This window comes from Phascolarctos cinereus, unplaced genomic scaffold, assembly GCF_003287225.1.
Source record: "Phascolarctos cinereus isolate Bilbo 61053 unplaced genomic scaffold, phaCin_HiC Scaffold_2;HRSCAF=192, whole genome shotgun sequence".
NCBI lineage: Eukaryota > Metazoa > Chordata > Mammalia > Diprotodontia > Phascolarctidae > Phascolarctos > Phascolarctos cinereus.
Window position 1 is genome coordinate 40,512,425 of NW_027555625.1, and position 27,716 is coordinate 40,540,140.

General features: G+C 41.5%; 1 protein-coding gene and 1 pseudogene across 1 annotated transcript in view; one reads left to right on the forward strand and one right to left on the reverse strand.

The window, feature by feature from the left end:
• LOC110192428 (interleukin-1 alpha) overlaps window positions 1–26,819 on the forward strand; it is a 54,058-nt gene extending 27,239 nt beyond the window's left edge. Inside the window, exons 4-7 of the mRNA XM_020963580.2 lie at window positions 17,746–17,956; window positions 21,377–21,541; window positions 23,099–23,229; window positions 26,401–26,819. Coding sequence (XP_020819239.2) covers window positions 17,746–17,956; window positions 21,377–21,541; window positions 23,099–23,229; window positions 26,401–26,604 — 711 coding nt within the window. The 3' untranslated portion in view covers window positions 26,605–26,819. The remainder of the gene's footprint in view (window positions 1–17,745; window positions 17,957–21,376; window positions 21,542–23,098; window positions 23,230–26,400) is intronic.
• Window positions 4,520–5,045, reverse strand: LOC144455555 (ribonuclease H1-like; annotated as a pseudogene).
• Window positions 26,820–27,716: the final 897 nt, after the last annotated feature.

The following is a 27,716-nucleotide window of genomic DNA, read 5'->3' on the forward strand; positions in this document are numbered from 1 at the left end:
ATTTTCTTGGCAAAGATACAGGAGTGGTTTACCATTTTCTTTTCCAACTCATTTTAAAGATGAGGAAATTTCGGTAGAGTTAAGTGACTTGACCAGGGTCACACAGCTAGGAAATACCTGTGGCTTCCTGACTCTGAATTCCAAGCCAACACTCTATCCACTGTGCCACTCACCTGTCCAAACCCACTATGTGTTAACATAAATAACTTTTTTTTAAAATAACTATACTTTTTTAAAAAGGGCAGCTAGGCACAGTGGATAGAACACCAGCCCTGAAGTCAAGAGGACCTGAGTTCAAATCCGACCTCAGACCAAATACTTGAGACTTATTAGCTGTGTGCCCCTGGGCAAGTCACTTAACCTCAATTGTCTAAAACAAAACAAAAAAAACCCACTATATTTTCCCAAACAAAAAATTGAATAAGAGTGGAATTGTTTCACACATTTTTGCAAGTCTCTTTAATATCTGACATAATAGAAGACAGATGGATTCTCCTATCTGCTTCTGCATTATATCTGTAGCAATATGTTGTTTTGATTGATATATACAAAGACCATCCACCTTTTCATAATTGTGTAGTTGGAAAAGGAGAGGAATATTTTAATAGGCAAATGACGTCTCAGAATTATTATGAAAACAGTTTTGACCTCTTAGATCCCCTAAAAGGATCTCAAGGACCTCCAGAGGTCCATGGACCACCCTTTGAGAATGGCTACTCTGCATGCATAGGCTTCACAATGAACTGCACACACAGTGGTTGCCCAGCCATAATTCATTCTTGATGGTGATCTATAGAGTAGATTGGAATAATGGGCATGTAATAGTATACTCTTTTTAAGGAAAAAAGCTTTTCCACAAATATTTTAAGGCTTTCAATAAATTGGAAGTAAACACCTCCAACTCATCTTCAAAGAGCACAAACTCCAGGCTCTTTGTCATTATACTTGCCCCACTTTGAACACTCTCCAGATCACTGATTTCCTTCACACAATGGGATGCCCAGAACAGAACACAATCCTCTGGGGGGGATCCGGCCAGGGTAGAGGATGGCAGAACCATCCCTTCTTATTGCCAGAAGCTATGCCTCTCCCAACGTATACTGGGCGTTTTGGCCACTCTATCACACATCTCCAGCTTGTGGTTGACCAAGACCCACAGATTCTTTTCAGACAAAGTGCAATCTGCCCGTTCCTCCCTCATTTTGTACTGATGAAATCAGTTTTTTGAAATCCAAGCAAATACAAGCTTTACATTCATCCTTAAGTTTCACTTTACTAAATTTGGTCCAATGCACTGGCCTATAAACATCTTTTTGAATCCTGATTCTATCTTTCTAGGCCTCAGCTGTCCCAGCAAATTGATGAGTGTTGTCTATGCATTTATCAAAGTAATTGATAAATGTATTAGAGAATAGTGTCCTTGGAGCACTGGCAGGTCATGGACTCTACCTAAAGCTTGATGCAAAGAATTCTCCTCAAGCATGTTCCCAGATGGTCTTGGTTTCAATGTTTTGCTTTTGAGGTAACGTGATTTGGCCAAGATCTCATCATACATGCTCCCAGAAGGAGACTACGTCATGGGGGCTTTCTTCTCACAACAGCACATGGAACACCCATGGACAAAACAACCATCAGACTCAAAGGCAGCCCCCATACCACTGACCAGAGGAAAACCAGTTGGAAAGTAAGCTCTGATCACCACCTGGCCACAATGGCAGGGATGCATTCATGTGTCCTCAGCACTTAGCATAGAGCATGTAACATACTATAGTCAGTCAATAAACATTTATCAAGCACCTGCTATGTGTCAGCTAGGTGATGTAGTGCAAATAGTGGGACTTGAAGGCAGTAAGACTTGAGTTTGAATCCTCCCTAGGACACTGACTAGCTGTGGGACCCTGGGCAAATCATCTAACTACTCTATGCCTCAGTTTCTCCATCTGCAAAATGGGAATAATGACAGTTCCAACCCCTCCCCCGGATTGTTGATTGATTGGACAAGGTTTAGCACTGCCAAGGTTTATAGAGCTTTCACAAATGTTTCACAGATCTCTTTGGTGATTTTTACTTGCCTTCACCTGCACTAGAAACAAAATTTCTGCCTTTCCCAAGCCGTGTAAATCACCAAGCCAGCGCATGCAACATGAAGTGCGCCATGGTTGAAAGGAGAGCTGAGAGCTTGACCCTAGTCTGAGTCACTGTTAAATTCCTTGTGGGATCAATGGAAAACAAAGGGATTCCTGCTTTTACTAGCCTGGTGACATCATCACGCTGTGGGCTACTGTGTGGATGGGAAGTCACAGCCAAGACCCCCTTGCTGGGTTCTGATGCACTTTGCTGCACCCTGCTGGTAGGTCACTGAATTGCAGCTACTACATAGTCCCTTACTCTGCAAGAGACCTCAAGAGTCCATAGAGTCCAACTGCCCCATTTTACAGATGAGAAAAGTGAGTCCCAGAGAAGTGCAATGGATTGCCCAAAGCATACACAACTAGAAAGTGGAAGTGTCAAGATTTGAACCCATGTCCTCAGACACTAGCAATTCTGTCTGAGAGGGGAGCAGGAGGTAGAGAGTAGAGCACAGGAGAGATAGTGTTTGTAAAGAGCTTTAAACCTTCAGCAAGCTACATAAATAGAATGTAAGCTCATGGCAAGCAGGGATGGTTTCATTCTCTGTACTTGTCTCTCTAGAGACTAGCACAATGCCCAGCAGGCAGATCTGCACGAGGGACAGGGCAGACCTGAAGAGCTTCTCCTCTGTCCTCTCTAGGGAGCTGGGTCACCTGGAAGTCCACGTCCACTCTGGGTGCCAGTGGTGCTGAACCCCCCCCCCGCCCAAGTAATGCTCACATCCCCTCAGGAGACGACTGACCTTTGCCTAGGACAGAGCTTGCTAACCTTTTTCTGTCCTCCTAGCCCCTGGATTTCAGTAAACCCGCCCTTTTCAGTATTAAAAGTGCTTTCTATACATAGGCATATAAAAATAAAATAATTAAAGCCTTGGAGCACAAGTAGTATGAATGGGATATACCCCTTCAAGTGCACTTCAAAAATGTTGTGACTCTTCTGTTTAAGAAGGCCCTGTCCTGCCTGGCTCCATCTGCCAACGTCTAGCGGGGGTTTTTTCCTGATGTTCTCCAGTGTATACAAGCAGGGCTATAGTTCTCTGATCCCCACCCCTGGTCTAGGGATAGGATGTTATATATTGTGGTCCATTTGTTTATTATATTCTGAAATTAAAGTATGTAGAATAAAAAGGAATACAATTTTTACACAGAAAGAAAAATTGCTTGGCAATCAATTCCAAAAAATCAAATCAAAATATCTCCCATATGTCCCTAGGGGAATGTATACTGCAGGATGGGAACACCTGCACCGGAATAAGTACAACCTAGGGGGAAAAGTCAAGAGAAAAGCTTGGCTCATTATGTATTTGCTAACATTTCTTTACCTATGATTCGTGTTTTATATGTTTGTTTATTAAACAAAGGTAAGAGATTAAATGGGTCGTGGAACATATGAGAGGGAAAGTCATTGATGACTGATAACATAACCCAAAGGTAAAGTCCAGGTGAAACTATTTCCTTTTCAGTTGATAACAATACATTAACTATGGATGAAATTCCTGCCAAGAGACATGTCTAAAGAGAGAGAAATTGCTAGCCTAACTGAGAGGATGACTTTGGTAGACAGTGTTTCATTTCCTAATTGCATGACCATCCTGTAAGTCTGACAGACATATTCAGAATACACGCTTATGATCTAGTTAGAGAATAATCCTTTATAGGAGTGATGAGCATTAAAAAAAACAAAAAACAGTGACAATCTAGGTTACAGCCTAGCTCCCCTTGAACCATTTATGCTGAACCACAATGTCCTCAGCATTACTTTCTTTTAAATGATGAGCAAATTAGAAAAATGGGTGTTTTCTAGGGAGTATCCCAACGACTTAAAAGACTCCCCCTAAGAAACTGCTTGGTGGGAATGCCTCAATAATGAAGTAAAAATCAATATGGCATCCATGTCTTTTCTACTCAAAAGATATAATGATTCAATCTGCATTCAAACTCCATAGTTCTTTCTTTGGATGTGGATAGCATTTTTCATCATGAGACCTTTGGAGATGTCTTAGATCCTTGCATTGCTGAGAAGTGCTAAGTCTATCAAAGTTAGTCATTGCACAACGTGGCTGTCGCTGTGTCCAATGTTCTCCTGGTCCTGCTCACTTCACTCAGCATCAGTCCATATGAGTCTTTCCAGGTTTTTCTGAAGTCAGCCTGCTCATCATTTTTTTATAGCAAAATAGTATTCCCTTACATTCGTAGACCACAGCTTCTTCAGCCATTCCCCAGTTGATGGGCATCTTCTCAATTTCCAATTCTTTGCCACCACAAAAAGAGCCATAGGAGATAGCTCAAACAGAAGGGGGAGGGTAAAGAGAAAATAATTTGGAGATTATATTGCAGGGTGAAAGACAACGACACTTTAACACCATCTCCAAGTATTGAGTTAAGTCTTCTCATTTCTTTCTAGTTGCTTCTCTGGCTAATCTTTGAGCTTCAGCACTGCCTTCAGCCAAGCAGGTACATACTTCCACTCAACATCCATGTCTCAAGTCATATTATCCAGCTTAGCGAATTGGTGTCTGTGGACAACCTCTTTATTTTTACTTGTTTTCCAGTCATTTTCTTTCCATTTGTGAATCCATTCATTCATACCTTTGGTGATAAGTTGGTTATGTGTGCACACAGTAATTCTGCCCGTATTTTGGGACTTTGCTTGCTCAATCACTTAGGTAGCTGCTTCTAATGATACACTTGGTTTCTCTGTCGTCCAGAATATGTATCACTTATGTTTAGATCATTGTCTGCTCCTCAGGAGGCACCAATAGGTCCTTGCGCCCCTGGTCTTCCTTTGTTTTTGCAGACACCCTTGATATACACGGTGTTAGGGTCTGATTCCTGGTATGGTTGCCCATACCAGCATTCAGAGCCTCTAGTCTGCCAACTGTAGTCATAGCTCCTTGGATTGTGTTTCCAACTCATCTCCTGTCTTTCCAAAGGCTTGGTGAAAAAGTAAAGTAAGTCAGACCTTCAGAGACTGTGAAATGCTATATTTTTGTACATATGGGTCCTTTTCCTCCTCATTTCACCTCTGTGACACCTAGTAATGATATCACTGGGCCAAAAGGGGTACCTAATTTAACAGGTTTGGGGGCCTCGCTCCAAATTCCTTTCCAGATTGGGCCTAGTTCATGGCATGAATGCACCAACAATGTGTGATCCTGCTGACAACATTACTAGTTACTTTCACCCTAGGCAACCGTGACTTAGTCAACAAATAGTAAGCCAACTTAAAGGTTCCAAATGGCACATACGTTGTCTGGCACAACCAAAGCTATGGCTCTGTTTTGGTTTGATCAGACTTACTGGTATAAAAAAAAAAAAAGACATTTAGATCATTTGGTTTGGTTTGTTGGGGAATATGACCCTCTGGCCTCGCCTGGCTTGGGCCACTGCCCTCCTGACTTTCCTCCTACCCCTCTGGCCATTCCTTCCCAGCCCCCTTTGCTTTGATCATCCAGGTTCTGCCAGCTTAGCACGGATATTCCTGAGTGCTCCCTCCTGGTCCCTCCTCTGCTCTCTGTCCTCTTCCTTGGAGGCCTCATCGGACACCATTTGGCCCTGAGTTCCAGTCATGGGTCATCAGGCGCCTTCTGAACACCAGCCTTTATGTGGGGTATTAGGTTTACAAAACAGAACAGTCCTTTCCTTCTATTGGGAGGAAACAACCCATCCACTGAAAAGTCAATGGGAAATACATGCAGAGATAGTGTCGGGGGTCAAGCAAACCCTAGCAAGTGCCCTGAGCAGGACTAGACTCCTGGTAGGGATTGAGGAGAGTGGAGGTGGGGAGGGAGTGCATTCCAGCTGGGAGGGGCAGCCAGTGCAAAGGCCTGGAAACAGGGGAGGGGCCAGGAGGCTGCCACAGGACCCTGGAGGGAAGGAATGAGCAGCCTGAAGCTGGATGGGGAAGGGCTTTAAAAGCCAAACAAACACAGGAGTTTGGGTCTTATCCCAGGGGCCAGAGAGAGCCCCTGGACCTCCCTACACGGGTCAGGTCTGTGCTTTAGGAATGTCCCGCTGACAGCTGTGTGGAGGATGGGCTGCAGGAAGGATGTGTGATGAGCCACAAGCCATACTGAGCATGGGGGCAGAGAGGCAGGAGGCCCTGGAGAGGGCGGGGCCCCAAAGCCCCAGGAAGGAGAGGGCAGCAGTCAGCTGTGGCCAGTGCTGCAGAGAGGTGAGGCAGGCTGAGGATAGAGAAAAACCAATGCAGACGTCAAAGAGGCTCCAGAGGCATGAGGGGGGAGGAGACACAGGCTGGACTAGCAAAGGGAAGGAGATGGATTGTGAGCAACAGCTACCAGTCACTGGTCTTTTGTATTTGACCAAAATGCCACATTTTACTGATAGTGTTCGTGAGATCCCAGCCACAGAGCTGGGAGAGACCTTAGCAGTCATCTAATCTCACCCCTTCATTGTAAAGATGAGGAAACTGAGGCCTAGCAAAGTTAAATGATGTGTCCAGTGTCACACAGGCTAAAGCAGGATTCGAACCCAGGACTTTGGACTGCAGATCCAGCCCTCTTACCATCAATGTTTCATTCCTCGTGGCTATTATGCCTACATCTCTCAGTTTCCAAATGACCCTGTCCAAATGTCAGTGAAAGTGTCCCGTGACCATATGTAAGGTGGTTTGGCCTGATTTCGGTATCTAAGCTTATTTGCCAGCACTGTGCACACAGAGAATCCACTAAGAATCAGCATGATCATCTTTTCTGTTTGAATAGGCACTTGGGGGCTGTGGTGGACAGATCAGTAGACTTGGCAGGAAGACCCAGGTTCAAATCCAGCCTCAGATACTGACTAGCTGCGTGATCCTGGGCTAGGCATTCTGCCTATTTGCCTCAGTTTCTTCATCTGTAAAATGGTCACCTATCTCCTAGGGTGGTTGTGATGTTCAGACATCACACATCAAACATCTGAAAAGCCCTTTGCAAACTTGGACTTGCCATATGAATGTGAGCTATTGCTCTTACTAATAGGATGGGAAGGTCTTCAGGAATGAAGATGTGAGTCACGATTTGTCGGAGGTCTCTACATCTAAACAGGAATATCACATTTTAGCTCCTTCCGTTGTGACCTCGAGATTGATTGTAATTTTTTCCTCTTCCATAGGCCTTATCTCAAAGACCAGAAACAGTGTTCAAAGCCACCAACCTCTAGATCTGTAAGTAGAAATTAATTGCAATATTTCAGAAGTGCCCACTGAAATGACTCTTACACCACTTACTACGTGCCAGTCATATAAATATATACATATATATATTTACATACATAAATTGTATATGAGCTTCAGTCTCACGTGGCCAGTGTATGTATACACATGTGTGTAAATGTGTGTGCATGTGTCTATGTGTAATATATAAATATATAATTACTGTTCTATAAAGAGCAGCTAGGCGGAGCAGCACAGAAAGTGCCAGGTCTGGAGTTCAGAAGACTCATCTTCCTGAGTTCAAATCCAGACTCAGTCACTTACTAGTTGGGTGACCCTGGGCAAGTCACTTCACCCTGTTTGCCTCAGTTTCCTCATCTTTCAAACAAACTGGAGAATATGATGGCAAGAAAACCCCAAATGGGGTCATGAAAACCCCACGGCCTACACTGCTGAAAAACAGCTAGACTACAACAACATTGTTCTATGAACTATCCCTAGAGTACAAAGAATAGTTTCACTTCTGGCAGGCTTCTGTGAATGTGCCCTTCAGAACAGAGCTCTAAAACCAGAGAATAAAGAGCAGCTGAGCATCTGTGAACAGCAGCTAACTGGCTGACTTTCACAGAGCACAGTGATGAAGGCAAAGACAGAGCTTACTGCCTAAGTGAAGAGCAGGGTGTGACAATACTCTACCTCCAATAGTAACACTTCCAAACTTATTTCCTTGTGTCTGTATCTTCCCCAAGCTTTCCTCCTCTTTTTTATCTATCTGCATTATAGTATTTCTCTCCTATGTCCTTGTCTCCCTGTCTCCCTCCTCTTTTCCCTTTCTCCTCTCCCCTCCTCACTTGGACTTTTTTTTTATTTCTTCAAGATTGGGGAATTTCATCACCATAAGCACTCCCTCCAACCACACAAATCTCGACCCCGCTGAGATGTCACATTGTCATCTTTAGTCAACCAGGTGTGGAGACTCAGGACTTCATATGGTCTCATCACTTGGCTGTCTTCCCTGAGATAAGCGTACCTTAGGATTGAATCACGTGTCAAACCTATATAATACTTATTGACTATTTTTTGTGTTTCTTGATCTTAAGTTAAAAATCGATTGAATTTGTCTCCTCTTCGATATTAGGAGATTATTTTGTCATCTACAATTCCTTTTATTGTTTGGTCATTTTTCAATCATGTCCAACTTTTCATGACCATGTTTGGGGTTTTATCAGCAAAAAGAATACTGGAGTAGTTTGCTATTTCCTTCTCCAGCTCATTTTACAGATGAGGCAACTGAGGCAGGTTTCAGTGACTTGCCCAGGGTTGCACAGCTAGTAAGTGTCAGAGGCTACATCTGAACTCATGAAGATGAGTCGTCTTAACTCCAGGCCCTGCGCTCCATCCACTTGTGTCACCTAGCTGCCCCCCACTATCTTCTTTACAGTTTTATTATATTGTGTCTAATAAAGTATATGTGGTCATGGTATGTATTACCTGGGCAATACAAATAAAGAAGGTCAGTAGGCCTTAAGGACATGTCCCAGATAAGCCAAATAGAGATGTCTACAATTCTCATATTCCAAAATTATTTCAAATATTTTCCATGCCCTTAGAAGAATATTGAGTCAGAGCCAGTACATCTTGCCATGTCATGATACATGTAAACTCTGTAGAAGATCTTAGAGGCAGCTAAGTGGGACTGGAGGCAGGAAGACGTGAGTTCAAATCCAGCCTCAGACACTTACTCGCTGTGTGTCCCTGAGAAAGTTACTTGAACCATTTGCCTCAGTTTCTCATCTATAAAATAGGGATAATAATAGCACCTACCCCCACGATTGTTTTGAGGATCAAATGAGATAATGTTTGTAAAGCGCTTTGTAAACCTTAAAGCACTGTATAACTGATAGTTGTTGCTGCAGATACCTTCTAGTGAACATTGTGGAAACTGGATTTTTTGGGAGAATGGCACTATGAATGTCAGATGCCACTCGACAGGTGGCTTTAGTGTCATGGCAATTGGTAACAAAATTTGATTAGCCTACACTCTCTGGTTAATTCATTGACAGTCTGCTTTTCTGTAGGCTTGCAGAATACCACGACCATTCATGGATCTGTAGTACACACAGTAAGATGGAGTGTTACAGATACAGTTGATGAGGGTCAAGACTAGGAAAAGTGGGAAGAGGTGAAACTGAAACAGGGATGAACTAGAAGAAGATGGAGCAATCACAAGGCCCAGAAGCCATAAAGGGAAAAAAACAAACTCAGGAAGATAGAAGTATTGGGAGAGAGATGGAAGAATAAGAGATTATGATTACCAAGGAGCAATTCAGAGTTCAGGCTCTTGGAAGTGCATCAGTTTCAGATGATAATGAGGTCTGAGGCTTTATGAACACAGGTCATAATGATAAAGATTATGAACACGGTACAAATATTTTTTTATTTTTTATTTCTTTTTATTAATTTTTATTGTGTGATGGGGAAGTCAGGGCTGTTTCTCATAGTTATGAGGTTATTGAACTGACTAAAACCTGTCCAATGGAATGTGAAAATTTACTTAGGGCCTCAACCATCCCCCCGATAAGAAGCCAAAAAAAGGAGTCAAGGCTTCCCAAAGGAGTTGGGTTTGCCTTATTTGAGGAAGATTCCCAACGGCTTCCTAATCTGTAGTATTTTTGAGACATGTAAATCTCCCTTCTCATTCAGCCAGTTGGGAACCTTTAAATATAAGTTCATCTGTAACCTGTAAATAGACTCAGAGAGTCTGTTTATTTAGGTCTGTCTCCTTAGGGGAATGCATGAGATTATCATTCTGTTCAACAGAGTTTGCTCAACCTTTATCAAATGAAGCATTAGACAATAAATCTGTTTGACTAGGTTTGCATGACCGTTATGGTCTAAATATTGTTCCATATTAAAAAAAAAGATTATTTCTCTATCTCTCTGATGTAATTATCTCTATCAAGGCTTGTCAGAAATTCCCATCTTTGTTCCGGGTCATTTTTCTACCTCCCAAACCTGAGCTTAAGCATTATAAAAGCGAGAGTATTGCCTCTATAATGTCTGTGCTGTTGAAGAGTTATTCAGCAGCGCTATTGAACTCGTGGAAGATATTTCCCCCCCTAAGAAATTTGGTAAATCACATAAGGACAAGTAGTAGGGCTGGAACTGGCACTTCACTTCAGAAACTCTCCCATGCCCACCGGGTCATATTTGCTTTGGAGACTTTGAAGGAGAAAACCTAGTAGAGGGTTAAAGACTACTGCTGTTTTGTTAGCATAAAAATCACAAAATGAGGTAAGTCTGTCTTCTGTTTGTGTTCTGCCCTTTGTTTTTGATTGGAGGAATGGGATTGTCTCTTACATTTGAATAGCCTGTTGATATTTTGGGATGCTCCATCTGCTATCGGCTCAGACATTCTGATGAGCATGGTGCTGTGATTCAGGTATCTAAAGTACAGGCCTACTTACTAGTTCTGTGACTCTGGGCAAGTCACTTAACCACAATTGCCTAAAAAAACAAACAAAAAACAAACAAACAAACAAAAGCAATGAAGTAAAGACCAGACTGAGAAATTCCAGGTTTTAACAGACAGAACAAGGCATTTTTTTCTTAACCCTGATTGCCTCACTATCTTGTGCCTTTTTTTGCCTCATTTTTCTGCAGGCACAAAAGTAAGAGATTTGTCTCTTTCTTGTGGTCATTGTCTCTGAGTCCCAGGTATTTAACCCTGGTAGAGTCTGCTTTCTGACCACTGCTTCTGATTGTTAATAAAGCGATCCTGGTTCAGTGGCTTTTGCTTTGAGAAAACCAAAAATATCTCCAAGTAAAATTGCTTTTTAAAAAAAAGTAGTTTAGAACTCTATTAAAATTTAAAATAGAATTTTAAAATTTAAAATATAACACATATATTCTAATTCTCAGAGAAAAAGTCTACTCTTTCAGCTTTTTTCTTTTTTGCTTATGTAAGATAGGCCTCCAAATGTTTCTGTTAAGAACAAAGACAAAAATTCAAGAAAGCGTGATGTTCCTAGATGGCATTTTTAAATTTTTTTCATTTGATTCTGAAGATAATTAAGAATAAGACTGAAAAAGTAGAGCAAAGTAATGAACTGAATGTATACAGATTAACAATTAAGCAACTGTACCTAAACTCAAAACTCTCAGAGCAAATCAAATTGCAGTTCCCAAACATGCCAACTCACATAGCAAGGTTCACTGCTTACAGCTTAGAGCAGGATATGATTATTTTTCATATTGCAATAATAATAAATTGCAATAAATAAAAGCATTTTCCTTTAGTCCCTATTAGTACATACAAGGCCTTTCTAAAAGCATTTCTTAGTCATTTTACTTTTTTTTTTCAGTTTAAACATTTCTGATATAAAAATCAATCAAGAAGTTAAGAAAATATTAATATTCTGGAGTTTTATACATAGAGTGAATAGATAATCAGAGAAACAAAACTGGCTACTATTGCATATTAGCCTGTAAAGTAGAAAAAAAATCTTTAAAAATGAGGTTTCTTGATACCAGGTTGGCTCAAAGATGCAATTTCAATATTTATTCCAGGTGAAAGTTCATAATTTTCATAATCGGAAGTCAGACAATTCATAGAAAACACTACTATCTCATAAGCAGACAAATTACCTCTCATATATCTTGGCTATGAATGGATGAGGGGAGGGGCTACAGTTATCTCTAGCATCAGGAAGGAATTCACAAAAGTCTCATTTACATATCCTTTCCAAGCAGCTACCTTTTTTACTTTTGTTTTTGTTTTTTTCCAGAGTTGATTTTGCCAGGGTTGAAAATTCAGATTCTGGCAAGATTTCATAGACAATGAGACTTCCCAAGTAACGAGTTTACTTTGACCAACCAGATCAGGCCATTTGAATATGAAGGAGCACCTTCATTCTGCAAAAGTCTCCAAAGAGTAACAATTCAAAGTTATAAAATAACAGCATTTCTTATGCAATGGTTTCCAAAAATTACAACATAAGGAATTTGCAAGCATAATACTAACATTAAACAGTATCACAGATTTAAAACTTCTTAGACTCAGAACAAAATTTATTGCCAGATGACACTGATTCAAATGAACACAATTCTGCATTTATCTCACATGGAAAAATAATTTTGCCTACCAATTTTACATTCTATACTAGTTGCATTAGGATAGCTAGGTGGTACCATAGTGCACAAAGCATAGGGCCTAAAGTCAGGAGAAACTGAGTTCAAATTCAGCCTCTGATACTTACTAGCTGTATGACCCTGGGCAAGTCACTTAACTTCGCCTAGATTCAGTTTCCTCATCTGTAAAATGGAGATAGGCAATCTACTTCACATGGTCATTGTAAGAATTAAATCATATGATATAATGTATGTAAAGGGATTCACAATCTTTAAAGAACTATATCAATGTTATTTTTATTATTAGCTATTAAAGCACAATGCTTTCCACTACACCATACTTTCTTGAATAATATAGTATTATCAGAAGAATTTTATTTGTTTGTTTTCAATGGGCTTTTATGGCATTGAACACCTTGGGATCATTGAAAGCATTAGGTAAGTTCCAAAAAGGATTAGGTAAGATCCCAAAAATCACCAAGCCCAGTCTCCTCATAATTTTTTCTAGACCTGGCTAAATGCTTATCTATAATATAATGTTATATAATATATATTAATATATTATATATTATAGAGAACATTGTGGTTGTGGTTGTGTTTGCCCTTGGTTCTTCAAGAGGACTATGATATCAAGGAGGCAATGATATGACTTACAATTGACCTTTGATTTGAGTGAGGGAGGGCTGTGCAAAGGCACCAGCCTCAATTTCTGCTCCAGAGTCATCTGGGTCCTACGGCCAGGTATCGATCAGGACGACTGGTGATGGCCTAGGATGCAATGTATCAATAATATATCAATATTAAGATAATATTAAATTAATATATTGAGATAATATATCAACATATTATGTTATATATACTGTGTATTATATCATTTACAATATGGATATTACATATAATAATAATAATCTAAAATACTATAATCTATATGCAATGCTGGACTAACTCCATGGGCTAACCACCCAACTGCATGTCTTGATCTAGGCAGTACGTACTGTTCTCTTTTTTTTTTTCCGTATGGCAAGGCAAGGTCTCTTTAGAGGAAGAGGACTGTTCTGTTCATGGGTGTGTTCAACCATCCGAAGTACTTTCATGTACTCGTTCTCCTTGGTTTGAGCAGGCAGAACAAGGAGCAATGCAAGACATGGCCAAGAGGCCAATTGAGGCTGGAAGGCAGACCAAACTTCCTAGCAAGTAGAACTGTACAAGAGTAGAAGAGGCTGACTCATAAGGTTGTAGTTACTCCCAACTTGGAGATCTTCAAACGTAGGCTGGGTGACTACTTGTCTTGCATGGTCTACCCTACTTAACCCCACCATGGATCTTTCCATTTGCCCTTTGAGACACCTGGCACTCTTCTGAGATTGTGGTTAGCACAATACCTGGCACATAGTAGGTGCTTCATAAAAGTTTATTGATGCTTTAATGGAGATTCTTTTCGAGTATACGTTGGACTAGATGGTTGCTCTTATATTCCATGGTTCTGACTCCTTACATAATAAGCCCAATGTCATTGGCAAAGAGGACCATCTATTCCCACACATGTGCAGGGAATATTTTTTATTTGTGTTTGTATATGGCTCTGATGAGCAGCTTTAGGGAATCTTTCCTTAGTTTATGTCTCCCCCAATGTGGATATTTACAAGACTGTTGAACAAAGAGATCTCCACAGTCACATCTACCATGGAACCTCAGGCTTGAAAGGGACCTCACAGGACCTCTAGTCCAAACTGCACCTAATCAAAATGTCCTTCTGTGATATCTTCCCAAAGGGGCCGTGTAGCCTCCAAGTGAATTATTCTGATGAGCAGAAATCCACTGCCTCCCAAGGCAGTACATTCTACTTTTGGATAACTTTAATGATTAGGGAGTCCTTACACCAAATCAAAATCTGCCACCCAGCCACTCTCACTAATTGTTGCTTCTTCTGTCTTCTTGCACCAAGGAGACAAATGCAATTCCTCTTGTGACAGTCCTTCAAATATTTGATGACAGCTATCATATATTCCCAAAGTCCTCTCTTCTCCAGGAAAAAGATGCCAAGCTGCTTGACCAGTCATGAGCTTGCTTGGCCTCCTCCAGACATTCTCCAGTTTAGCGATGGACTTCCTAAAATTCGGTGTCCAGAATGTTCCATATGTGATCTGACCAGGGTAGAAGATAGCAGGTCTATTACATGCCCGTGTTCAAGTCAATTCCACAAGCGCTTATTAAATACCTACTAGATGCCAGGCAATGAAAAAAAAATCCAGTTCCTGCCATAAGACACTTCTTTTCTACTAAAACGACAGAACACATGAGTAAATACTACATCATTTGAGGAGCACAGATGATAAAGGGACTGAGAAGGGCTTCCCTTGCCAGGTGACACCTGAGTTAAGCCTTGAAAAAGCTAGAGATTCTGAGATGGAGAGGTGAGAAGGCACCGACTTCCAAACATGGAACACCTTCAAAAGGAATGGAGGCCACAGATGAAATGGTGATTTGAAGGAACAAATATGGTCCAGGTGGCTAGAATGTAAAGTATGTGAAAGGGAGAGAACAGTCTAGAAAGGCAGGCTGTGAAGGTCTTAGAGTATAAAATGGAGAAATTTGTATTTTATACTAGCTAGAGGCAACTGGGGACTAGTGAGGTCTCATGAATAGAGGAATGCCATGATCAGGTATGCGCTTTTGGAAAATCATTTTGGCAGTTGTATGAAGGATGGATTACAGAGAGATTAGGAGCTAGAACAATTAAGGGATAATCATAACAACAAATAATCAGCATTTATATAATACGTTAAAGTTTGCAAACATTTCCTCATTTGATCCTCACAGCAACCCTACGAGATAGGTGCTATTAATATCTCCATTTCACAAATGAGGAAACCGAGGCATTGTTTTAATGCCATAAGGGCAAAAGAATCTGAATGCTGGCTAGCTACAGAGAAAGGATAAAACTGAATTATCCAGCTATTGGAATTGTGACCAGTGTGGCCATGGGCCAACAAGCGATTCCACACCGATGTTGTGTCCTAGATCTAGAATCGTGCACATTTGGATAAAAGCCTAGGAAAAACAAAATCTAGACAAAGTCTGAAGAAATCCTATCAGAAGGAAGGATGATATTTCAGAAGGATGTTTATACAAATTCACAAGAACTGGTCTGTGGATTTCAGCCTCAAGTTCCTTTCCTGAGCTACAAGTGATCAGCTGTCTGAGAAAGGAAACACAGACTTGCCAATACTAATTAGAACTATGGACTGACTTTGTATGTGTGTGCATGCATGTAGGTGTGTGTGCGGTGTGCATATATATCCTTCCCTTTTCTCAGAGGGAGGAAGATTATTCACTGGATTAATGAAGAACTAGAATTATGGAATACTTTAAAGAAATACAGTTTATTCTTTTCAGTAACACACAAAAGCAACAGTAACAAAATGTTGAAAGGACATTTTGCTGAGAGTAAGCTTTCAGACTTGGTTTAATGAATATAAAAGAATAATGTAATTGGCATGTAATATTTCTGAGTACAAAGAGTTATTCTAAAATGCGAGTTAAACTATTTGTTCTCTTAACTAAATGAAACATATTGGGTTTTTTAATTGCTTTGATTTAACTAGCAAACTATTTTCTCAGGTCAGACCCTACCAAAGAGAACACTAGTGCCAAATTAAAGGGATCTGTGTTAATAAGGGCTTTCCATATGTAAATGTGGGCACATTGAGCTGTAGGTAATTTTTAAAGATGATGCTAGGGTTGGTGTGATTAGAATCCATCCATGTTTGCTTCCTGGAAATAACGTGATCGTTAAAATGTGTTGCCAAGGAGCAGTGACCAAACAACAAACAAAATAAAGTGTTCCTTCTTGCTTTGCTTTTACAGTGAAAAGGAGGGATTGATTTCGGATATTGACCAAGTCTCACTGAGTCAGGTAAGGCAGTGGCTGTCAACCTCCTCAGATTTCTGTGCTGAGAGAAATGTGATCTTTTGTCCTTCTCTCCCTGTGGTAGCAGGAGGTCCAACATAGTGAATGGCGTTCCCAATCCAAATGGAATGGGAACAGATTATATTTCATTTCATTTGATTTCCTTTGTAGAAGGACCCTTTCTCACACAGTACAAGAATATCTCAAGTACCCTTTCTGAGCCATAAATACAACTGTTTATCAAAAGATCATAAGATCTTAGGGTTTCTTGAGAATACAGAGGGCAAGTCCAATCCCATTATTTCAAAATGAGGTAACTCAGGCCCTAAAAGGTGAAATAATGAGAGACAGACAGACAGATAGAGACAGAGATTGATATCGATATATAGATAGTTACACAAAATACAAACACACACATATACACATATATACATACATTGATATACATATATTTCCACGTATGTATGTGTGTATACAGGCATACATGAATATGTAAAATACAGCTAGGTGGTGCAGGGGATAGAGTACTAGGCTTGGAATCAGGAAGAATTATCTTGCTGAGTTCATATCTGGCCTCAGACACTTACTAGTTGTGTGACGCTAGGCCACTCACTTAACCCTGTTCGCCTCAGTTTCCTCTTCTGTAAAATGAGCTGGAAAGGAAATGCCAAACTACTCTGGTATCTCTGCCAAGAGAACTCCAAATAGCTCACAAAGAGTTAGACATGACTGAAAAATGACTCGACAACAACAGGGGTGGGGGGAGAAGGCCAGCAGGCAGCTACAACCCAACTCATTCTTTTCCAGATGGCTAAAAGTAAGTCTTTCTGACTCAGGGCCTGGCACTCTAACTGCCCCCACCTGAGGTACCAAGGGTTTTAGTGACTGAGGCTGCCCTCAAGATGATTTTGTGAAAACAAACCCTTAGAACTAGACTCTGTTGACAGAGATCACTCTTATCTTACATTAGTTACTCAGCAAGTCCCTCCCAATCATAATGGCAAAAAGCTCCTACTTTCTTTGCCAAACTCAAGAGTCTTTGTAGAGTTTGTGTCTCCTCTTCTAAACTCCTCTCTAACTGTCTTCCCTACCAGCTCCATGCAGTTGACTCCCAGTTATCTACTGGAATGTATACTTTGATGCCTTAGCATAAGCATCTCAACTATCATCACCTATTCTCTCCTCAACCCTTGCAATCTGGATTCTACCCCCCAACACACACTACTCTCCTGAAGCAACTTTAAGATCGCCCCTGACCATTGAATCATTGAATCAAGTGGATTCTTTTCTCTCTTCATCCTCCCTGACCTCTCTGTAGATTTTCACCACTTTTGACCCACCTGCATTATTTTGTTTGTATACTGCCTGAAGAAGGAAATTTATTTCTTTGTTATTATCTAAACTATACTTCTCTTTCCCTACAGGAGTCCTTCTACCCTACCTCCAGCCCACACCACAAAGAGAATTGGACAAAAGTAGAGACTTCTGAGGAGACACGCCATCTTAACTTACAAGACTGTGTGGCAGAATCAGCTGCCCAACAGGAAATAGAAAAGAAGAGACAACTTACCCGGAGGCATCCCATCACCAATGATTACTCGGTGAACGTTGCCAACATTCCAGAAGAAGATAAAGGTAAATACCAATGTCTTTTCCTCCATTTCTGAGTGAATAGTAATAAGAAAATGTGGGTGATATTGAATCCAAATTCAAAAATATAGAAAAAGTATAGAAAGGTTGCCATCTGCCCCCTTGGAGAGAGTATCTTCATCAATGAGATTATAGTCATCAGTATTTTGAATAACATTTCCAGTTGAATCTGTTCCGGGGAATTAAAGGCTCTGTCTAATAAGTTTCTTAAGAATGTGAGCATCTGGAGGATTGTGTGCCCCCAAAGGGCAATACAGCACTCGTAGCTTCTACAACATGAGAGCCTGTATTTGTTTGCCCTTCTCTATCGAGTAGTTGGCCTGAGCCTTATGTGGGTACTTTGCCTAGTAGCCCTGGCCTCCTGAGAATTGTCCCAGTCCTTCCACTTGTACGGCACTGCTCTCTCTTCTCCTCCAACCAGTCTGATCACTTCCTTTCAGTTTCCTTTGCTGGATCATTATTCATGTCCCACCTCCAAATTATAGGTATCCTGCTAAAGCTCTGACACCATCAGTTCCCGTGGACTCAATCACCAGCTCTATTTACATGACTCCTAAATCTATATCTCTAGACCTCCTCTCTCTCCTAAGCTGCAGTCCCACCTTACCAACTGCATCTCTCCACTTGGACCTCCAAAGGTTATCTCAAACTCAACATGTTCAAAACAGAACTCATCTTCCTCCCCCCACTTCACCTAACTCTTTCCCTCCTCCAAAATTCCGATTCCTGTTGATCCTTTCAATCACCTGGTTCACAAACTCTGAGTTATCCTCTACATGACATTCTCCCTCACCCAACCCCATATCCCATTGGTCACCAATGGGTGTCAATTCCACTTCCACATCTCTCACATTCATGCCCTTTTCTCCACTCAGATAGCCATCATTCTAGCTCAGGTTTTTTAACAAATTTTACCTGGACTACAGGAGCCTCCTAACTAGAGTCCTGGTTTCCAGTCTCCCTTTTTCAATCCACCCTCCACACAATTGCCAAAATACTCTTCCCAAAGCACAACTCTTAACAAGTCACTGCCCTACTCAACAGGTTTCACCTACTCCCTATGTCTCTAGGATAAACGAGCTCTTTAACTTGGTTAGCCATTCAAGCTCTTTTAATTCTAGTTCTGGCCTGAATTTTTGCACTTAATGTTCTGTTCTAAGTACTTTACATTCCAGCCAAATTGGCCTCCCTGCTATTTCCTAAATTCAGCCTTCCACCTCCCACTTCCAAACCTTTGTCCTCCAGTCCAAGAATGCACACCCTCCTTATGTCCATCTTAGAATTCTTTCCTTCCTGCAAAGCTCAGGCCATTCTCAGCTGTCATCTATTCAAGGAATGCATTCCTTCCTTATAGCTAACTCTCATGTGCCATGTCCTACGGGAACTCTTTGTTGATTCCCCTAATTTTTAATCAAATGATCCTATATTTGTTTATATCCCCCCAGTAAAAACAAAGCTCCTGAAGGGAAGGGATTTTTTTTCATGTCTGACATCATCATATTCCCATGACTTAGAAAACCCTCTTGCACACGGAAGTGCTTAATAAATATTTGTTGAATTGTAAAAACAAATGACTCTCATCCTGACTGAGGATACTCCATAAAAGGAGGCTGACCTTTACAGCAGCTATGAACTAATTCCCTAGTGGTTAGTGTGCTAGATTCCACCTAAAGCAGCATGATCTATACCTTCTAAATGCTCACATTCTTAAGATACTTATTGGAGTAATTAATAATTTCCCAGAGCAGATTCATTTGGAAACACTATTTCAACATATTGATGACTCCATGAGTGCATCAGTGAGGGTACTCTCCCCAAGGCTGCAGCTTGCAACACATCTATGCCTCATCCTATGTGACTTTTGGCCAAATTGGCTCAGATTCTCCAGTTGAGGGGCCTCCTCTGCATTCAGAAGCACCTTCCTCTATTTCTTGACATTGACAAGTAGCTCTCCATCAATTATCCTTCACTCTCAATACCTGACTGACCCACTTTTGTTTTCTTTCATACATCAAGTGAGCATCACAGCATCATAGCTCTACGGTTGAGAGTGGCCTCAGAGGCCACTCAACTTTTCATTTTATACATGGAGAAACTCAGAACCAGAGAAGGTAGCTGACTCTCTTCAGGTCACTCAGGTGGGAATGAGTAAAATCAGGGTCACGTTCTACCTCTTCTAATTCCAAATCCAGTGTTCTCTCCCAAAGAGCTGGCCTACTGTTTCCTCAGTACATTGCGATACAGTATAGTTGACTTTTACCCATAAAGTGCTTCACAATTTTTCTTTGGGTGACTCACAGTCTTAGAGTCTCAGATGCTGCAGAATTCATGACTTATAGTCATATACCATCATAAGAAGAATACTAATTTTTTTAAATGGGTCTTTCACACACAAACACACAGGCACACACACCATCAGGATGAAGGGTTGAAAAAGCACTGTTCAATTACCCAAAGGCAACCCAACCTGTCCTACTCTTCATCTTTCATTCTGGTCCATTTCCAGTATCTGTTCAATGGATATGTTCTAACGCACAAGCTTACTGGTCTGTCCATCTAATTGCAAATCAGCTTGGATGGTAGATATTAGTCATCTATGGTTTTTCCTGGTTGAGAAACCCAGCCTCTAGGATTGAAAGCTCAGAAAAATTCTTCTGAATGATTGTAGATCTCACTTAGGAATCACTACATAGTACCAGGGCTTGATGCAAACAGAAAAATTTCTATGCTCGACATCATTCAGGAACACCTTGTGTGTTTACTGCCTCACTTGATAGCAACCATCAGAGAGGCATAGAATAAAGCTGTCTGCATTGTGACAATCGTCAATATCACCATTTGCATTTTTAAAAATAGGAAGGGAGGATGGGTTCTTGGTCTTGAACATCATTCGTTTTTCTTGTTGTTGTTGTTGTTGTTGTTTTTTACTAAGGACCACGTCCCAGAGCACCATGGAGAGTAGCATAATAGAATACAGAGAGACTCCTATCTGGCTGTGTGACCTTGGACATGTCACTTACCTTTGAGATGTTTTCCCAAGTCCCTGATCAACTCAGATTAAAGTGAATTTCACAAATGGTCTCATGATGAGCAGATTTGATAACAAAGGGCTTAAGACAAGGCCAATAATACAAAATCAATGGAAAGGTAGAGTTCACAAGGACCAAAATTCTTGTAGCTCTGTCACTGTCCAACTCAAGTCAAGATGCACTTATTAAGGGCCTACTGTGCACCAGGCATTGGGTTAAATGCTGTCCAGCTGGGTGCCTTTGAGAAAGTCACTGAAGCTTGTTTGTAGAATGAGGGGATTGGATTGAATGGTTTCTAAGGTGCTCCCAGTTCTAAAATACTTGGAGTCCATAATGCTACTTGGGGCAAAGTATTGATGATGCTTGTGTTTTCCAGATGTAATCAAATACAAGTTGGCCTCCTTGACCTTTCAAAACAAGGTGGTGTTTGAGTTCCAGTCCTTTATAACCGACCAAAAAGTGTGTGACCTTAAATATCGGAATTTAATTCGACGAGGAAACATCCTGAGAGCTATCGCTATACAAAAGTCAACACCTGAAGGTAAATTACACACCCTACTTGCTTCTTTTTCTCTGCTTTGTCAGACTCTCTCTTTTCAAAGGGAAGACTCTCTGGGTCCTTGGCTTTAGCCACTGCTCATTTTCAAAGATGAATGAAATCACATGGCTGCCCTACAAAATCCCAGGCAGCATCTCATGACAGGGAAGTGAGAGACTAGTGCAAAATAGAGTGCAAGTTTTTGAATGTGGTCCATGTTCTGCTTCACTGGAGTCAGGATCCAATAGATCTCGGTAGGCTAGAGTGTTAGGCTGAACCCCAAAAGATGAAATTCAATGGGGATAAATAGCAAGTCTGAAACTTGGGTCACCCAAGTAGAATATGGGAGAAGCAGAGCTGGACACATGGCTGTTCTGACAAAGGTCTGAGAGCTTTAGCAGATGTTAGGCTTCTTTGGGAGGATAGACAGCCAGTGGGAGGAAGGAAAAAAATAAACAGTTGATCAAGAAAAAAATACCAGGTAAATATAGAAATTCCTATCACACAGTAGATGTCTAAGGATTGCACTCCATAGTGGACATTTCTTAGCGAGGCTATGCATTTAACAAAAAAAAAAGCATAGTCCTTCTCAACATAAAGGAAGAGACTTGGCATAAGCATCATCATCATCTCCTACTTTTCCCCAAAGAATGTTTCCAGTGATACGATAGGGAGACAACTAGGTGGTGCAGTGGACAGAGCACTGGACTTAGAGTCAGGAATATCTGAGTTCACATCCAGCCTCAGCCCCTTACTGGCTATGTGACCTAGGCAAAGTCATTAACTTCTATTTACTCATTTCCTCATCTGTAAAATGGGGACACACTGGAGAAGGAAATGCAAGAAAACCCCAAATGGGGTCATCAAAGTTGGACACAACTGAAAGGACTGAACATAATAATGAGCAAGGTACTATGGGATGAAGAAAACATGGCCCTTCTCTCTGGAAGTTTATGATCTGCTTAGGAGATAGCTCTACATATTTATTTAGACTGGCAGGTCCATGTCCAAGGCTGGACTTGGAATGGAGAAGACCCAATTTCAAGTCTGGGCTCTAAGAAGCTCTGTGACCAAGGAAAGTCACTTAACCTCTTTCTGCCTCAGTTTCTTCATCTGCAAGATTGGATAATAGTAGCATCTACTTTATGCAATTACTGTGAAGATTAAATGAAGTAGTGTATGTAAAATGTTTTGCAAACCTTAAAGCTCTATAGAAATGCTAGCTATTACTTTGTTCAGGCACTTTTCAGTCACATCCCACTGACAGTGACCCCATCTGGGGTCTTGTTGGTAAAGAAAATGAAGGGTTTCACCATTTCTTTCTCTGGCTCATTTTATAGAACAGGAAACTGAGATGAACAGGGTTAAGTGACTTGCCCAGGGTCACACAGCTAAGAAGGGTCTGAGGCAAGGTCTGAATTCATGAGGATGATTCTTCCTGAATCCAGGCACAGCCCTCTATGCATTCTGGCATCACCTAACTGTTTACCCAGCTTTTATTAAATCTGTTATTTTTGTTTTTGAAAATGATTTATTTTTTTCTTGTTCTTTTTTCCCCAGCAACATTTGACATAGGCAGGTATGTAACTCTATCCCCTGCACCAAATAATGGGATCGCTGTGACTTTAAGGCTCTCAAACACACACCTGTATGTGACTGCAATGAAGGAAAATGAACCTATACAGCTACAGGTGAGCAATCCTTGGTGTGACCCTTAGATTTTGTATTCCTGACATGATTCTTAAAAGGACTAAGGAACAGCTAGGGGGTGCAATGGCTAGAGCACTGACCCTGGAGTCAGGAGAACCTGAGTTCAAATCCAGGTTCAGATACTTGCAGGTTGAGTGACCCGGGGAAAAATCACCTGACCCCAATTGCCCCAACAAAAAAAAAAAAGAAGATTGGGGCACTCCTTTATAATCTTCATGCCCTTATACTCATTCTGCCCTCTCTACATTATTAAATTATGAAATCATTGAGGGAGCTCTCCATGAAGCCCCATAATCTCTGTAGACCAAGGTTAGGCAGAACTACGTTTCAGAACTTTTTATTCTGAAAAAGATCCCGGAGTTTCAGAGGGCAATAAGCTCAACATGGGTCAGGAAGGTGACATGGGAGGCAAAAACAAACGAAAAGAAACCATCCCCAGTTCCTTTCACCAATGCTCAGACTCCATGGGCTCAAGCCCCTTTTCCATCCTGGTTGCCTCCTCCACAGCCCTCTCCAGATAACCCAGGTCCTCCTTGAATCTGAGTGCCCAGAGCTGCACACACACAGACCCCCGGAGGAGGACTGGCAGTAGTAGCATCAGGGCTGCTATCTTCTCCTATTCCTGGGAGTGCTATCTCTTCTAAGTTTCTTGGAGCGGCCTCATCGTGCCCTGGCTCATGTGGAGCCTAACATCTGCTAAAGCTCTCAGACCTTTGTCAGAACAGCCATGTGTCCAGCTCTGCTTCTCCCATCTTCTACGTGGGTGACCCAAGTTTCAGACTTGCTATTTATCCCATTGAATTTCATCTTTTGGGGTACAGCCTAACACTCTAGCCTTCCGAGATCTATTGGATCCATTTGATTCTATTTTTACCTATTCCACATCTCTCTCTCCCTCTCCTCTCTCTCTCTCTTTCTCTCTTTCTCTCTCTCTCTCTCTCTCTCTCTCTCTCTCTCTCTCTCTCTCTCTCTCTCTCTCTCTCTCATTCTTTCTCTCTCTCTCTCTCTCTCTCTCTCTCTCCCCTAGTATGGATCACTAAAGAGATGGTTGGTAAATATCTAGAGAGGGAAACAGTAGTTATGAAGAACCATCAGAGCTTTATGAGAAACAGATCAGACCAGACCTTCTTCTTTCCGCTAAAGAAGCAGATTAGAAGGATTTGACCAATAGTACTTAACTGGGTTTTAGCAAAGTTTTTAATAAATGACTTAATTGAATATAAATTGGAGGTTGACTGAATATGGCAGGGTCTAATATGCAGCCCACAGAAGTTTTCTGTATTAAAGAAGAATTCACACAGTCACCTAAGACTTGGCATCAAGTCCAACTTTCAGGTGACTGAGTTACAGCCCTACTCTCAGCAGGTGGAGCTGATGGGCAGAACTTACCCAACTGACTCCTAGAAGAGCTATAATGGCTTCACATTTACTTCCCAGACCCCCAGAAGCTGTGCAAACTACTCTAGTAGCAGGCTTAACTGCTGCACATGGGGTGGAAGGGACTCCATTAACAATATTATCCTCCTGTATTTTCAGCCATTTTTTCAGTCGTATCTGACTCTTCATGACCTTATTTGGGGTTTTCTTTGTAAAGATACTAGAGTAGTTTGCCATTGCTTTCTCCAGTTCATTTTACAGATGAGCAAACTGAGGCAAACAGGGTTAAGTGACTTGCCCAGGGTCACACACTTAGTGTCTGAGGCTGGATTTGAACTCACAAAGATGAGTCTTCCTAACTGCCAGGCCTGACATTCTATCCACTGCACCACCTAGCTTCCCCTACCCTCATATAACCTCACCCCAATTTAGGGAATGATTTTTTAGTAACCTTAAATATTGGGAGATTCACTATTTAAAATGACTAAGTTGCTAGTTCCAATTTCTCCCACATTGTAAACTCCACAAGGGTATTCCACATGTGAGTTTGCACAGTGCCTGGTGCACAGAAGACTCAATAAATATTTGATAAATGAATAAAGCTATGATATACAGGTAAAGTTAAAGACCCCCCAAGCTCATAGCTGACCCTCAACCCAGTCCTCCTTGAAGTAGCCTTTGATCTTTCTACCCACAGACCTGCCCTCCAAAACTATTAAACGTGGCTGCTCCTCTCAAGCCAAGTCAACAGACATTTATTAAGCACTTACTATATGCCAGACAGTGTGCTAAGTGCTAGGAATATAAAGAAAGGTCTAAACAGTTCCTGCCCTCAAGGAGCTTACATTCTAGTAAAGTGACTACGGGAAATGGCATCCAAAAAAAAATTGTACATAGAAGACATGTACATGGCAAATTGGAATGAAGGGCTTAGGATTTAGGAAGGGCAGAAAAGGCCTCTTGCAGAATGTGGGGTTTGAGCTGAGAACTGAAGGGATCCAGGGAAGTCAGGAGGTGGAGCAGTCCAGGGCTGCATGGGAAGAATGACACTGGACAGAAAGAGACAATGCTAGCAGCTGAGTCCTAGACCCCTTCCCTATATATTCAAAGGGTAAGATTTTTTTTTGCTTTTTTTTTTTTGGTGAGGCAATCAAAGTTAAGTGACTTTCCCAAGGTCACACAGCTATAAAGTGTCAAGTGTCTGAGGCCAGATTTGAACTCAGGTCGTCCTGACTCTAAGGCTGGAGCAATATCCACTGGGCCACCCAGCTGCCCCCAGTGGTTAAGGTTTTTAGAGGTATTCTAGTCACCAAGTCCAAAAGAGTGACCAGAAAGCCCTTAGCTCTATGTGGCACCAAAAAAAAACAGTGTGATGCTCCTACCTCCCTCTGCCCTCCCACTGTACCCCCTGATTACCTCTTTCACCAGTCTCCCTTCTTTATAAGAGAACAGGATGAGGGGTAGCTGTCACTGATCATCCGGGCTGTCACCCAATCAATTGCACTAAAATCTGTCATCAAAAATCAACTGATGCTCAGATTCCTCAAGAACCTAGCCAATAGCTCAATGATGTTCAGATTCCTTAAGAATCTGGCCAATATGGCAGATCTTTACTAAACCTTGAAAAACAACAAAAAGAATCAATTGGCCATTATTAATGGGGAGAGGAGAACACTGCCCCTGCTAGGCCAGGCACTGAGGGACTAAGGTGGTTTTCCTCTACCTGCCTCCACCTGTTCACTTAACAAGCCTGCTCTATTCTCTTTTTCCTGAAGGAGATTCCAAAGACACCGACCGAGCTTGATGGTTCTCAGAGTCCCATCCTCTTCTACTGGACGGAGCACTACTCTTACGGCGGCACCTTTGCCTCTGTTGCCAATCCAGAACTGCTTCTGGCTACCCAAAACAAGGACGGTGAGCCAGTGATCATGGCAAAAGGGCTTCCTGCTCTTGTTCACTTCCTAGTGACTGAGGAGTGAAAGCACACACTGTCAGGAAGGAAAGGACCTCTGCAGCTCTCTTGTCATTAGATCGTGTCTTTAAGAGCTGAGAGGGAACCTCAAAGGGCTTCTTGTCTGACTGCTCCATTTTGCAGGTGGGGAAACTGCTTACCCAAGGTTAGTCAGAAAGTAAGTGTCAGAGGCAAGATTTGAACCCACACCCTAACTACAGGGCCACCATACTTTCTGCTGAATCACACTACTGTAGTCTAGCTGTATGATGATGACATGTACTGTGTACTCGATGAAACCAAATCCTTTACTCTCAGTCATGTGCCATGCAGATGGCTTTAGGGTGAGCCCTTGTCATTCTGAATGAATGTTTGTGAACAAGTTATGAGAGTCCGGTGGACCCAGCACTAACTCACGATTATTAGTTTACTATTTTGAGAACACCCTATATTTTGCAAAGTGCTAGTCATTTTAATTAACATTCTTCATTACAGTTTTATGAGGCAGACTACTAACCATATGTAACAGTAAGGTGTTATGGTCTGCAGCACTTATAATTTGCTTCACAGGTTCCAGTCTGTACCCACAAAGACACGTTCACACTTTTCCTAGTTTATAAATGATTTAATTATGGCAATAATCATAAACATACATGCACATAAATGTGATTACATATGATTATACAATCTTAGAAGCAAAGACTATTAACAGGAAGAGAGATACAGAAGAAGAAATACATCACCCATCCAAGGAAGCACCAAGTTCTGAACATCTGGCTGGGGGAGTCCTCTATCACAGCCGTCAGGGTCTCGCTTGGGAAAGTCCCTATGGCAGAGCATCCTCTCTGAGAGAGACTCCCAAAGTCACTTTCCCAAGAAAGACCCTTTTATCATCCTTACACAAAGAAGGCAGGGAGCCAGGGAGTAGGTGATTAATCCTAAGGACCGGAGAGTTTTGGCTGAAACTCTCCAACCTTAAGAACAATCTTAGTTATGTCAAAAATGTCTCGGATCAATACCCAGGAACTGGCCAAGTCCCTGGATGTTTACCTCAACACTTGTTTTTAAGGAATGGTTCCCCAAGGTGGTTCTGGGTTGAAACAAATCCCAGAACAAAACATTAGAGAAGTTCCTTGTCCC